The sequence below is a fragment of the Gouania willdenowi genome, chromosome 19 (genome assembly GCF_900634775.1).
Source record: "Gouania willdenowi chromosome 19, fGouWil2.1, whole genome shotgun sequence".
NCBI classification, from domain to species: Eukaryota; Metazoa; Chordata; class Actinopteri; order Blenniiformes; family Gobiesocidae; genus Gouania; species Gouania willdenowi.
Genome location: NC_041062.1, coordinates 23,199,637 through 23,214,621, shown reverse-complemented (window position 1 = coordinate 23,214,621; position 14,985 = coordinate 23,199,637). Strand labels below are relative to the sequence as shown.

The following is a 14,985-nucleotide window of genomic DNA, read 5'->3' as shown; positions in this document are numbered from 1 at the left end:
CGTAACCCACTTTTCAGTGATTGGTCAGTGAGGGAGGGAGGTCAGGGGGCGCTGCAGCTCCAACAACACAGGCTCTGTAGTCAGTGAATGAATGAATGAATGAATGAATGAATGAATGAATGAATGAATGAATGAATGATGGTAAAAATAAAGTTCAGAAAGGTGATCACATTACTACCAGCTGCAATTAAACCACTGTATAAACAACACATTTTATCACTGCAAACTCATGTAAACCAGAGATGTTGAAAAAACACGGCCCCAAATATGTCATTGTATCTGATCTGAGGGGCTACTTTATTATGCATTCATGAACAATCTGTTCTAAAATATGTGATTGCAGATTTTACGTTATTTTTGAGATTTGAAAAAGAAGAAGAAGAAGAAGAAGAAGAAGAAGAAGAAGAAGAAGAAGAAGAAGAAGAAGAAGAAGAAGAAGAAGAAGAAGAATAGTCAAAACATTTACTTTTTTCGAAAAAAGGTCAGACTTTCTTTATAATCTCCTTTGTTGCTAACAATAAATAAATCAAAGCAAGACTTGCAATTTAAAAAAAAAGTTGCAATATGACATTGTGCAAATCTGGTTGCCTATGTTGCCCCAGGAGCTGCTGATCATGTTCTACACCTCCATCATTCAATCTGTTCTGTGCACCTCCATCACTGTCTGGTTTGGATCTACAACCAAACTAGACAAACACAGACTACAAAGGATAGTCAGGACTGCAGAAAAGATCATTGGTGTTGATCTGCCCTCCATCCAAGACTTATACCTGTCCAGGGTCAGGAAACGGGCAGGTAGCATCACTGCAGACCCCTCCCACCCTGCACACAATCTGTTTAAACTCCTCCCCTCTGGCAGACGCTACAGATCACTGTACGCCAAAACTACCCGCCATAAAAACAGTTTCTTCCCCCAGGCTGTCACTCTGATCAACACTAAACAGTCAAAGAGTGTCAGTCCTGTTTCTGTGAAAAAACCCTGGAACCAAACATAACAACCTTGGATCAATCTGACACTGAGAATGTTCATGTACATACCTTTAATTTAAATGTTCTACTGCACTACTTATCAATGCTCTACTGCACTATTTTCCTTTTATTATTATTATATTTTATTATTATCTTTCTTTTCTATTATTTTCCTTCTTTTATCTTATTTTTTAATTTTTATTTTGTATCTATTTATTTATTTTTTATACTATTATTATTATTATTATTATTATTATTATTATTATTATTATTATTATTATTATCTTGTTATTTGCACATTCTAGTCTAACTACTGTTTATATTTATACTTATGTTTATACTTATTATCATCTTTTCTAGTTGATTGTTTATTGTTGAATGTTTTCACTATTGGAGAGAGCACAGTTGACCGAGTCAAATTCCTCGTGTGTACAACATACACTTGGCGAATAAAGATGATTCTGATTCTGATTCTGATTCTGAACTAATGATATATTATAAAGACAACAATATCCCTATTAAGGCGCAGGGTAGTGTTTGATACATTTATAATGCACACTAAGGCTTCAAGAATACGAAAAAAGATGTTTTACATGGTAAACACTGCTTTCAGTTAATCGAAGATAAGGGGAATCACTTTTGAGTTTTACAAGACAAACTAACATCCATAACTGCACAAAACAAGACACTAACACACTTTTAAATGATGCTACACAACTTTTCCAAAGTAAAAACTCACACAACACTCATTGAGAACATCTGCTGCTCGAAATGTACAGTTGCAGCTAAAATGTGTAACTATAGTTTCAGGGAAGCTAAATTGTAAATTTGTCAGTTCCTCCCTCACCTTTCCCTCTGTCCCTTCATCACTCAAACTGGCAGCCGTTACCCCGTCATCAAAAAACCCAGTCTCAACCACGACATCATGAGCAACTTCCAACCCATCTCCAACCTCCTCTTCCTTTCAAAGGTTCTGGAACGTGTCGTTGCCTCACAAATCATATCCCATCTCAAGTATTACTAGCTTCTAAATGAAATATCTTGTTTAAATTTGGACTGCCACATCACTGGCTCTTATGTGTCTAAGCCCAAAATATTCACAAGTAAAGTTTTTCTTTCAGTGATTATTACCATTCAGTAGTAATGTGTTATTTAATCCCACAATTCAGAAAACATCAGCTTTAAATACAATATCATTGAGATAATGAAGTCTGTGCCTCAGCCTGTCCTTCATTGTGTTGTTTTTTAGGGTGAGATGTGTTGGTTCGAATCGACTTTTAGTGAAAAAAATAATTCAGCCCCAGGGAGCAAAGCAGATTATGGAAGAGAAAATGCACAACTAATGTTATCCTTTTATTTACAGATTAAAGAGAAATGTCCATGTGGGTTATAGGACAGTCAGTGTTGTTGGTGGTGGATGGTCACATGTAGCTGTGATGTCCTCACTCAGACCAAAGCCAAAGGTTGGGGGTACGGTCACTGTGTCCACTGTGACCTCTGCCCAGAGAACATCATCCAACGCTGCTGCAAGAATGTCTCTCCTCATGGAGTCTGGTTTAGTGGCTAACAGCGGTGTCTTTGTAGACTTGGTGGTACTTCTGTTGTTTTTGGACAACAGGGGCTTCGGGTCAGGACTCGCAACTTCATAGCAGAAGTGCTTACAGTTTCCTGACAGCCCTGAAAACCTTTGTTCCTCTTCTGTATTCTGATCTTGGGTTTGAAGATGCCATTGACAAACATGTCTGCATACTCCGGGTCAATCTGCCAGAAACCACCCTTCCCGGGCTCGTCTTTTTGTTTAGGGACCTTCCTGAAGCACTTGTTGTGGGACAAGATGTGACGAATAGAGTTCTGTAACAAAGACACAATAAAACCAAGATTTATTACAAAGCCATTGAGCAAATATGAGTAAGTGATGAGAAATGAAGGGAGATGGATACTCATAAATAATAAAAGTGGGTGTCACTTACCTTCCAGCTGGGCTCTGCGTGTGTGTAGTAGCAGAAGTTCTCTGTTATCCACTTATAGATGGTGGACAAAGTGATTTTGGGCTGTTTGCTGGCCTGCATGGCCATGCAGATGAGAGAGGCCTGGGAATAAGGTGGTTTGACTTTGAGGTTGGTCTTGTAGTCCACCTCCACCAGAGGGATAGGCTGCATTGGGATGCAAGGGTACCAGGACAACAGGGGACCAACGGTGGAGTCGCTGCCAGAAGTGACAGGGCTGCCGAGGTACCCAAGCATCCCGGTGGCTGCGGTGTCTCCTGCGGCGGGGCTGGACGGAAAGTCAGTGCCAAGGCGTCTGAGGAAGAGCTTCTCCTGGGAGGAGGGACACCCGGGGCCGCTGGGCCCCTCCGGGTCTGAGCTGAAGATGGAGAAGTTCTGGAGCCAGTCGAGGCTGGTCAGGCTGTCATCAATGGGGGCAGGTGTGGACCCTTGGATCTGATTCTCCGGGTACATCTCCAACCTGTCCGCCTTAAACCTTTTGGCTCGAGGCATTGGCAAGACCGGCATCCTGGTTTGAGACTGAAGATGCTTCAACTGGCATGGAAAATGAAAGAGTGGAAAAATCAACACAAAATAAAAATAAACCCCCCCCCCCCCTCTACTTCCTGTTTAAATAGACAATAAATGTTTAAAGATGATTCTTTTCAAAGCAGCCCCTTGTGTGGCTGATGATGTATTTTCCTACTTCTGATGCAGGACATGCTGTCAGTGCACCTGTTACAGTCTGATCTTCTCTCTAACAACTTAACACTTTATCCTGAAAGCGATTATCCGGAGGATGAAAAGAGAGAGACGTCTCAATGTCCCGCCCTAAACAGCTCCACTTCCTCCCTCTGCCTCTGCCAATCTACCAGAAGCCACGCCTCTACCGTTGTGCACGCGCATAGCGGAACATAACAACAATGTTTAACACACCAACACACGTGTAGTCTTGTTTTTCACTAATAAAACAATTATGGTAGTTTGATTAAAACATGTTTATTACTTGTCCATGAGAAATGTCACCAAATCAGGGTCCAATGACCACCGGCAGTAGACCATAGTAAAGACTTGTTAGGTATTTTTTTGCATTTCAAAAGAATGATACGTGAACATAGATTTTTCAGAAACTCTGGATATCAGCTTTAAGATTAATCCATGGTGACCCAGGCTGTTAAAATATACTAACATTTACATTTACATTTTTTTTTTTTCATGTTTACACATTTTTAACATAGATATTGAACATTCTGTTTTACAAGAGTTTTTACATTTGGCACCACATCGTTTTAAAGTCTTTACAATGACTCCTATTAAGCCTCAGAACAGACTTTAAAGTTCTGCTGCTGGTGTATAAATGTGTGAATGGGTTTGGTCCAGAATACATCAGTGACATTTTAGTCAGATATAAACAGCTTTAATGTCCTGGAAACACAGATTCCACACATTCAACATATGAAGCTATAAAACTAAACTAAACCTCGACCTGCATGGACAAAGGTCAACAGAATAGAATCAATAAACATTGATACAATTTACACGTCAATATTTTCCTGAATAGAATTTAAATGTGTAAGTATTTATATATTAATGTATTCACATTGCTATTGAATTGATGCTAAACATAAGTCAATACCGTTTGTTTTCAATCAATTAAATTAGCAAAAGTTTCACAAAAAGGCTTCCACACTGTTGGAATGAAATATCAAATAAAACAATTTTGACTAAATAGTAAATGTTAAAAAGGATTAGATTTAAGTAGTGTTTTTATAACAAAGTGCTTTATAATATCAGCTCATTCAAACAGGATTATAACCAACACTGGTATTTACTAACTTGATTCAGGAATATCACTGAATTAATCATTAAAGTTTACAATATTACTTCTATCTTTGGTGACAAACCTTGATCACTGCTGACATCTGCTGGTCAATGTTTACGGGCTGCTTTTAAAGAGATTAGACCTCCTTTAGTCAGTCACTGTTGTAGATCCTGCTGCAAAACTCACACTGCGGTAGATGTTAATCAGCTTTCATCTTTTAGCCTGCGTTACCATGACTACCTGTAAACATTGGCTCAACTGCCACTTGTGGGAAATTTAAAAAGTGCATGATTATGAGCAGGGCTCCTGTAGGACTACTTAATACCCTAATACTTTTGTTTTTAGCTTTAAAAAAGTTGTTTTGGTGTAAAAAAAAAAAAAACATATATAAATAAATATTCTCTCTGTAGAAGTCAATGGGCAGTGTTGATAAATATAAATAAATTAATGCAAGACTTGCAATAAAAATGACGTCATGGATTTTAGTTACACTGAGCCAAACAGCGGTGCTTATGTTAACATAACTAATTATTTATTATAACAAAGACAACAAAAACCCTCTTAAGGCATATATGGTGTTTGATACATTTATAATGCATAATAATGGCTTCTAGAATACATAAAAACATGTTTTACATGATAAACACTGCTTTCAGTCATTAAGAACAATGCTGAATTTAACATTTATTCATTAAATTCATCTATGTTGATTTAAAAAAAAATGGGAAAATCAAGTTTATATTTACCAGTCATCTTTTTACCTCGCCACGCAAATTATTTCATATATTGAGGGTTTATTTATTTATTTTTATTTTTTAAATGAAATAAAAATAAACCAAGAAAAACAGGAACAAGCAGGTTTGAAAATGGATGAAAAATAAATACATAAATAAAGATAAATAAATAAAATAATATAATATAAATGAATGAATGAATAAATAAATAAATAAATAAATAAATAAATAAATAAATAAATAAATAAATAATTGTCAAGGGTTTAGGTTAGTGATTCTCAACTGGTGGGTCTGGACCCACAAGTGAGTCACTGACCTGTACTGGGTGGGTCCCAGACAACTGGTCAAAAATAAACTAATACTTAAAATCTCTCATGTTGGACTTGTTTTCAACAGCTATTTTATAAAAACTAAATTTGGTTGGTTTAATTCAAGTGGTTGAGAACCCTGGTTTACAGTAGAGTTAAACAATGGTTGGTTCTCTATGGAAGAGACAGAAGATGCATGAGTGGTCAAATCTATCATCCAAACTGTTGCCAGTTGTTACATTGTGATGATAATAAGGTTATTAAAGAAGGTGATATTCTCTCAGGATTAAAGGTCATATTTTGGTTCCCTTGGTTGTATATTAAAACATTTAAATATCCCATAGGCTCTTTGAACATTTTCATTTTATTGGTGACAACATAGAAAATTAGTAGCAAGAAAGGCTTTTGAGACCAACTCTAACACCAATAAATAATAACATTAATGAAAAAAAAAAAAAGAAAAAAAAAAAAATATATATATATATATATATATATATATATATATATATATATATATATATATAGACCACTCATGGAGCAAAATCACAAAAACTGGAAAACCTACTTTTTCGAACTCCTCCTTGGGGTTTTGTCCAATCAGCGTGAAACTTGGCACATAGAGTCTTCAGTTGGACGTAATCTCCAGTTAACCCTATGAATTTGTTTGGGTAAATTATGCGCAAATTTATAGCGAGTAAAGTTTTCTAGCTAGCTATAAAAATGCAAACTGGCGCATATCTTGGTCAAAATAAATGCTGACACCAAATCTGAGATCCTAAATTGGCATGTGACTGTGAGGGTATGCGCCAAATTTGAATGATGCAGACCACTAGGGGGCGCTACAAATAATGAATATTTATATCTCTTAATTGGCACAACCAATTGTTACCAAATTTGGAGAGCATGATCTTGTGTCCCTGAGGCGATATCTCAAAGTTATTCACGATTGGTCAAAGTGGGTGTGGCTAATGACATAATAACACAGAAGTAAACAAACATTTATTTCTGTTGAAATATTATGTTGAGGGCAGTGAAATTTACAGGGTGAATATAGAAGACCACACAGACCACCCATACCAAAAATTGCCCCACTAGGTGGCGCTATAATTGCAAAAACATTTTGGCCTTTAACTTTCACAATTTAATTCACATCTTCATAAAATTCATCAATCTCAATCAATCAATCAATCAATCTTTTATTTGTATAGCGCCAAATCATAACCAATGGTATCTCAAGACACTTTACAGTAGAGCAGTCTTAAGGACAGACTCTTCATTTCATGGATACACACATATGCATATATACGTATCCCACACCCAACATGAATTCATCATGGTGGCAAGGAAAACCTTCTGTTAAGCCAGAAGGAGTACAGGAGCAAACACACAAGGGAAGAAGCAGACATAGAGGGAGTGTTAGAGAGAGGAATGGGACCCTCTCCGGTCCCTCTCTAACCTAAATGACTTCTCTCTTAACGCCCTCTCCAACCTCTCTCCAACCGAGCATGCCAGACCCCCCCGGCAGTCTATGCCTATTGCATCTTAACTATGAGCTATGAGCTGGTTCCTAACTAAAAGCTTTACCAAAGAGGAATGTTTTGAGCCTAACCTTAAAGGTAGAGAGGGTGTCTGCTCCTCGAGCCGTGGTTGGTAGATGGTTCCAGAGAAGTTGGGCCTGATAACTGAAAGCTCTTCCTCCTATACTACTTTTAGAGACAAATGGAACAACGAGTAGGCCAGCATTTTGAGAGCGTAGTGTTCTGGGGGGGATTGTATGGCACTACAAGCTCGTTGAGATAGACTTGCATTTTTTAAAAAAAGTTGCAATATGACATTGTGCAAATCTGGTTGCCAATGTTAAAATAACTAATGATATATTATAAAGACAACAATATCCCTCTTAAGGCGCAGGGTAGTGTTTGATACATTTATAATGCACACTAAGGCTTCAAGAATACGAAAAAAGATGTTTTACATGGTAAACACTGCTTTCAGTTAATCGAAGATAAGGGGAATCACTTTTGAGTTTTACAAGACAAACTAACATCCATTACTGCACAAAACAAGACACTAACACACTTTTAAATGATGCTACACAACTTTTCCACAGTAAAAACTCACACAACACTCATTGAGAACATCTGCTGCTCGAAATGTACAGTTGCAGCTAAAATGTGTAACTATAGTTTCAGGGAAGCTAAATTGTAAATTTGTCAGTTCCTCCCTCACCTTTCCCTCTGTCCCTTCATCACTGAAACTGGCAGCCCTTACCCCGTCATCAAAAAACCCAGTCTCAACCACGACATCATGAGCAACTTCCAACCCATCTCCAACCTCCTCTTCCTTTCAAAGGTTCTGGAACGTGTCGTCGCCTCACAAATCATATCCCATCTCAAGTATTACTAGCTTCTAAATGAAATATCTTGTTTAAATTTGGACTGCCACATCACTGGCTCTTATGTGTCTAAGCCCAAAATATTCACAAGTAAAGTTTTTCTTTCAGTGATTATTACCATTCAGTAGTAATGTGTTATTCAATCCCACAATTCAGAAAACATCAGCTTTAAATACAATATCATTGAGATAATGAAGTCTGTGCCTCAGCCTGTCCTTCATTGTGTTGTTTTTTAGGGTGAGATGTGTTGGTTCGAATCGACTTTTAGTGAAAAAAATAATTCAGCCCCAGGGAGCAAAGCAGATTATGGAAGAGAAAATGCACAACTAATGTTATCCTTTTATTTACAGATTAAAGAGAAATGTCCATGTGGGTTATAGGACAGTCAGTGTTGTTGGTGGTGGATGGTCACATGTAGCTGTGATGTCCTCACTCAGACCAAAGCCAAAGGTTGGGGGTACGGTCACTGTGTCCACTGTGACCTCTGCCCAGAGAACATCATCCAACGCTGCTGCAAGAATGTCTCTCCTCATGGAGTCTGGTTTAGTGGCTAGCAGCGGTGTCTTTGTAGACTTGGTGGTACTTCTGTTGTTTTTGGACAACAGGGGCTTCGGGTCAGGACTCACACCTTCATAGCAGAAGTGCTTACAGTTTCCTGACAGCCCTGAAAACCTTTGTTCCTCTTCTGTATTCTGATCTTGGGTTTGAAGATGCCATTGACAAACATGTCTGCATACTCCGGGTCAATCTGCCAGAAACCACCCTTCCCGGGCTCTTCTTTTTGTTTAGGGACCTTCCTGAAGCACTTGTTGTGGGACAAGATGTGACGAATAGAGTTCTGTAACAAAGACACAATAAAACCAAGATTTATTACAAAGCCATTGAGCAAATATGAGTAAGTGATGAGAAATGAAGGGAGATGGATACTCATAAATAATAAAAAGTGGGTGTCACTTACCTTCCAGCTGGGCTCTGCGTGTGTGTAGTAGCAGAAGTTCTCTGTTATCCACTTATAGATGGTGGACAAAGTGATTTTGGGCTGTTTGCTGGCCTGCATGGCCATGCAGATGAGAGAGGCCTGGGAATAAGGTGGTTTGACTTTGAGGTTGGTCTTGTAGTCCACCTCCACCAGAGGGATAGGCTGCATTGGGATGCAAGGGTACCAGGACAACAGGGGACCAACGGTGGAGTCGCTGCCGGAAATGACAGGGCTGCCGAGGTACCGAAGCATCCCGGTGGCTGCGGTGTCTCCTGCGGCGGGGCTGGACGGAAAGTCGGTGCCAAGGCGTCTGAGGAAGAGCTTCTCCTGGGAGGAGGGACACCCGGGGCCGCTGGGCCCCTCCGGGTGTGAGCTGAAGATGGAGAAGTTCTGGAGCCAGTCGAGGCTGGTCAGGCTGTCATCAATGGGGGCAGGTGTGGACCCTTGGATCTGATTCTCCAGGTACATCTCCAACCTGTCCGCCTTAAACCTTTTGGCTCGAGGCATTGGCAAGACCGGCATCCTGGTTTGAGACTGAAGATGCTTCAACTGGCATGGAAAATGAAAGAGTGGAAAAATCAACACAAAATAAAAATAAAAAAAACCCCCTCTACTTCCTGTTTAAATAAACAATAAATGTTTAAAGATTATTCTTTTCAAAGCAGCCCCTTGTGTGGCTGATGATGTATTTTCCTACTTCTGATGCAGGACATGCTGTCAGTGCACCTGTTACAGTCTGATCTTCTCTCTAACAACTTAACACTTTATCCTGAAAGCGATTATCCGGAGGATAAAAAGAGAGAGACGTCTCAATGTCCCGCCCTAAACAGCTCCACTTCCTCCCTCTGCCTCTGCCGTGCACGCGCATAGCGGAACATAACAACAATGTTTAACACACCAACACACGTGTAGACTTGTTTTTCACTAATAAAACAATTATGGTAGTTTGATTAAAACCTGTTTATTACTTGTCCATGAGAAATGTCACCAAATCAGGGTCCAATGACCACCGGCAGTAGACTATAGTAAAGACTTGTTAGGTATTTTTTTGCATTTCAAAAGAATGATACGTGAACATAGATTTTTCAGAAACTCTGGATATCAGCTTTAAGATTAATCCATGGTGACCCAGGCTGTTAAAATATACTAACATTTACATTTACATTTTTTTTTTTTCATGTTTACACATTTTTAACATAGATATTGAACATTCTGTTTTACAAGAGTTTTTACATTTGGCACCACATCGTTTTAAAGTCTTTACAATGACTCCTATTAAGCCTCAGAACAGACTTTAAAGTTCTGCTGCTGGTGTATAAATGTGTGAATGGGTTTGGTCCAGAATACATCAGTGAGATTTTAGTCAGATATAAACAGCTTTAATGTCCTGGAAACACAGATTCCACACATTCAACATATGAAGCTATAAAACTAAACTAAACCTCGACCTGCATGGACAAAGGTCAACAGAATAGAATCAATAAACATTGATACAATTTACACGTCAATATTTTCCTGAATAGAATTTAATTGTGTAAGTATTTATATATTAATGTATTCACATTGCTATTGAATTGATGCTAAACATAAGTCAATACCGTTTGTTTTCAATCAATTAAATTAGCAAAAGTTTCACAAAAAGGCTTCCACACTGTTGGAATGAAATATCAAATAAAACAATTTTGACTAAATAGTAAATGTTAAAAAGGATTAGATTTAAGTAGTGTTTTTATAACAAAGTGCTTTATAATATCAGCTCATTCAAACAGGATTATAACCAACACTGGTATTTACTAACTTGATTCAGGAATATCACTGAATTAATCATTAAAGTTTACAATATTACTTCTAACGTTGGTGACAAACCTTGATCACTGCTGACATCTGCTGGTCAATGTTTACGGGCTGCTTTTAAAGAGATTAGACCTCCTTTAGTCAGTCACTGTTGTAGATCCTGCTGCAAAACTCACTGCGGTAGATGTTAATCAGCTTTCATCTTTTAGCCTGCGTTACCATGACTACCTGTAAACATTGGCTCAACTGCCACTTGTGGGAAATTTAAAAAGTGCATGATTATGAGCAGGGCTCCTGTAGGACTACTTAATACCCTAATACTTTTGTTTTTAGCTTTAAAAAAGTTGTTTTGATGTAAAAAAAAAAACATATATAAATAAATATTCTCTCTGTAGAAGTCAATGGGCAGTGTTGATAAATATAAATAAATTAATGCAAGACTTGCAATAAAAATGACGTCATGGATTTTAGTTACACTGAGCCAAACAGCGGTGCTTATGTTAACATAACTAATTATTTATTATAACAAAGACAACAATAACCCTCTAAAGGCATATATAGTGTTTGATACATTTATAATGCATAATAATGGCTTCTAGAATACATAAAAACATGTTTTACATGATAAACACTGCTTTCAGTCATTAAGAACAATGCTGAATTTAACATTTATTCATTAAATTCATCTATGTTGATTTAAAAAAAAATGGGAAAATCAAGTTTATATTTACCAGTCATCTTTTTACCTCGCCACGCAAATTATTTCATATATTGAGGGTTTATTTATTTATTTTTATTTTTTAAATGAAATAAAAATCAACCCAGAAAAACAGGAACAAGCAGGTCTGAAAATGGATGAAAAATAAATACATAAATAAAGATAAATAAATAAAATAATATAATATAAATGAATGAATGAATAAATAAATAAATAAATAAATAAATAAATAAATAAATAAATAAATAAAAAGGGTTTAGGGCAGTGATTCTCAACTGGTGGGTCTGGACCCACAAGTGAGTCACTGACCTGTACTGGGTGGGTCCCAGACAACTGGTCAAAAATAAACTAATACTTAAAATCTCTCATGTTGGACTTGTTTTCAACAGCTATTTTATAAAAACTAAATTTGGTTGGTTTAATTCAAGTGGTTGAGAACCCTGGTTTACAGTAGAGTTAAACAATGGTTGGTTCTCTATGGAAGAGACAGAAGATGCATGAGTGGTCAAATCTATCATCCAAACTGTTGCCAGTTGTTACATTGTGATGATAATAAGGTTATTAAAGAAGGTGATATTCTCTCAGGATTAAAGGTCATATTTTGGTTCCCTTGGTTGTATATTAAAACATTTAAATATCCCATATGCCAGGGGTCTGCAACCTTTACTCTCAAAGGAGCCATTTTACCTAATCTCGCCAGGATTGAAGTCCTTCCGGAGTCGTAAAAAATACCTTCTCAAGGAAAACAATAGTGTATAAAATGCTATGCAGTTAAAATAGTATCGAATAATTTTTAGAGTTAATGGATTTGAAGAGCTACAAAAAATAACTTGATCATGTCGTTCATGATCCGGCGCCGGCATGAGCGGCAGCCTCTCTAGCAGCTCCATGCATTCTCGCACTTTTTCTCCCTTCTATTTTTTACTTCGTGGTATTTCTGTTACTTTCTTGGTTTCTCTGGAAAGGTATTACTCTATCCTATGGATATGGATTCTTCTACGCCGAGACTCGTTTACTCGAGGAACTTTCTACACGCTCTGAGAGCAAAGTCCCGCAACGGTGTCGTTCCATGTTTACCTGATGACGTAAGGAAGCCGTACCGAGGCTGCAGAGCCGGCGCTTTGCTAAAAGCTAAGCGGCTAGCAAAGAAGTGGAGATACAAGACCACAATCTCGTCCTGATCAAACCTCACTACACACCAAAAGTGAGGAGGTCACAAATAACCACACGCTCATTCAGGAAGTGGTCTCCTGAAGCTGAGCAGGCTCTGAAAGACTGCTTTGAGACCACTGACTGGGATACATTGCAGGAGTCTCACAATGACAACATGGAGGAGATGGTTGACTGCACTACGGACTATATAAACTTCTGTATGGACGTTGTTGTTCCAGTAAGATCTGTGCGCTGCTTCGCTAACAACAAGCCCTGGATAACCAGTGACATCAAAGGCCTCCTGAACCAGAAGAAGATGGCCTTCAGAGATGGTGACACACAGGAGCTCAAGCGGATACAGAAGGAACTCAGAGTCCAGCTCAGAGAGGGGAAGGAGCAATACAGAAGGAAAATAGAACAGAGGATGCAGAACAACAGCATGAGGGAGGTATGGGAGGGGATGAAGACCATCACTGGCTGCAGCTCAAAGAAAGGAGCCCCCATTGAGGCTGATGTGGGAAGGGCAAACCAGTTAAACCAGTTTTTTAATAGGTTTGATCTCCCTGCACCTACGAGCACAGCAACCCCCACCCACCCAACCCCACCCACCATCACAGCAGCTCAGGTATGTGGAGAGCTGAGGAGGCTACGCCCTGGCAAAGCTACAGGTCCAGATGGAGTCTCCCCCAGACTACTGAAGACCTGTGCGCAGGAACTGGGACACCCCCTACAGCGTATCTTCAACCTGAGCCTGGGACAGGGGAGGGTCCCCCAGCTGTGGAAGACATCCTGCATCATTCCAGTCCCCAAGAAACCACATCCTGGGGAGCTGAACGACTTCAGGCCGGTCGCCCTGACGTCCCACATGATGAAGACCATGGAACGGCTGCTGCTCCATCACCTGAGGCCACAGACCCACCACGCTCTCGAACCCTCTGCAGTTTGCTTACAGGGAGAAGGTTGGAGTAGAGGATGCCATCATCTTCTTGCTTCACCGTTCTCTTTCTCACCTGGACAGAGGCAGTGGTGCTGTGAGGATTACATTTTTGGACTTCTCCAGTGCCTTTAACACCATCCAGCCTCTGCTCCTCAGGCACAAACTGACAGAGATGGGAGTAGGATCAGACCTGGTGGCATGGATTACAGACTATCTGACTGGCAGACCTCAGTACGTCCGACTGGGGGACTGCAGGTCCGACACTGTTACCAGCAACACTGGAGCACCGCAGGGAACTGTGCTCTCTCCGGTCCTGTTCACCCTGTACATGTCCGACTTCCAGTACAACTCGGAGCTCTGCCACGTGCAGAAGTTCGCGGACGACACAGCCATCGTTGGCTGTATCAAGAGTGGACAGGAGGAGGAATACAGGGAACTGATCCAGGATTTCGTCACGTGGTGCGACTCTAACCACCTGCTCCTCAACGCTACCAAGACCAAGGAGATGGTGGTGGACTTTAGGAGAACCAGGCCGCACCTTGAGCCTGTCAACATCAAAGGTGACTGTGTGGAGGTGGTTCACGCTTACAAATACCTGGGAGTGCAGCTGGATGACAAACTGGACTGGACTGCCAACACAGAGGCCCTGTGCAGGAAAGGACAGAGCCGTCTGTACTTCCTCAGAAGGCTGGCGTCCTTCAACATCTGCAAGAAGCTGCTACAGATCTTCTACCAGTCTGTAGTAGCGAGCGCCCTCATGTATGGAGTGGTGTGTTGGGGGGGCAGCCTCAAGAAGAAGGACGCTGGACGCCTGGACAAACTGGTGAGGAAGGCAGGTTCTGTTGTTGGCACAGAGCTGGACAGCCTTACATCTGTGGCAGAGAAACGGACTCTGAACAGGCTACTGTCCATCATAGACAATCCACACCATCCACTGCACAGCGCCATCTCCAGGCAGAGGAGCAGCTTCAGTGACAGACTGCTGTCATTGTCCTGCTCCACTGACAGACTGAGGAAATCGTTCCTCCCCCACGCCATGCGGCTCTTTAACAACTCTAGGGGTGGGGGGCGATAAAATCAACCATAGAACACTGGACTTAATGCTAATCACACCATGCACCCTCTGTCACACACGCACTTTATCACACACACACACACACACACACACACATCTACAAGTTGGACTCTAAGT

At 39.9% G+C, this 14,985-nt stretch overlaps 2 protein-coding genes across 2 annotated transcripts; both read right to left on the bottom strand.

Moving 5' to 3' along the window:
- Positions 1–2,356: 2,356 nt before the first annotated feature.
- LOC114481887 (forkhead box protein J1-B-like) lies at positions 2,357–4,979 on the bottom strand. The gene is made up of 4 exons (XM_028476949.1): positions 4,859–4,979; positions 2,940–3,509; positions 2,632–2,820; positions 2,357–2,590 (listed from the first exon to the last, which is right to left on the bottom strand). Exons 1-4 carry the CDS (start codon positions 4,874–4,876, stop codon positions 2,357–2,359), a joined length of 1,011 nt encoding a protein of 336 aa, XP_028332750.1. The 5' UTR covers positions 4,877–4,979.
- A 3,739-nt stretch (positions 4,980–8,718) lies between these two features.
- Positions 8,719–9,463, bottom strand: LOC114481080 (forkhead box protein J1.2-like). The gene is made up of 2 exons (XM_028475453.1): positions 9,172–9,463; positions 8,719–9,051 (listed from the first exon to the last, which is right to left on the bottom strand). The coding sequence occupies exons 1-2, from the start codon at positions 9,442–9,444 to the stop codon at positions 8,836–8,838; spliced, it is 489 nt and encodes a 162-aa protein (XP_028331254.1). The 5' UTR covers positions 9,445–9,463; the 3' UTR covers positions 8,719–8,835.
- Between the last annotated feature and the right edge of the window lie 5,522 nt (positions 9,464–14,985).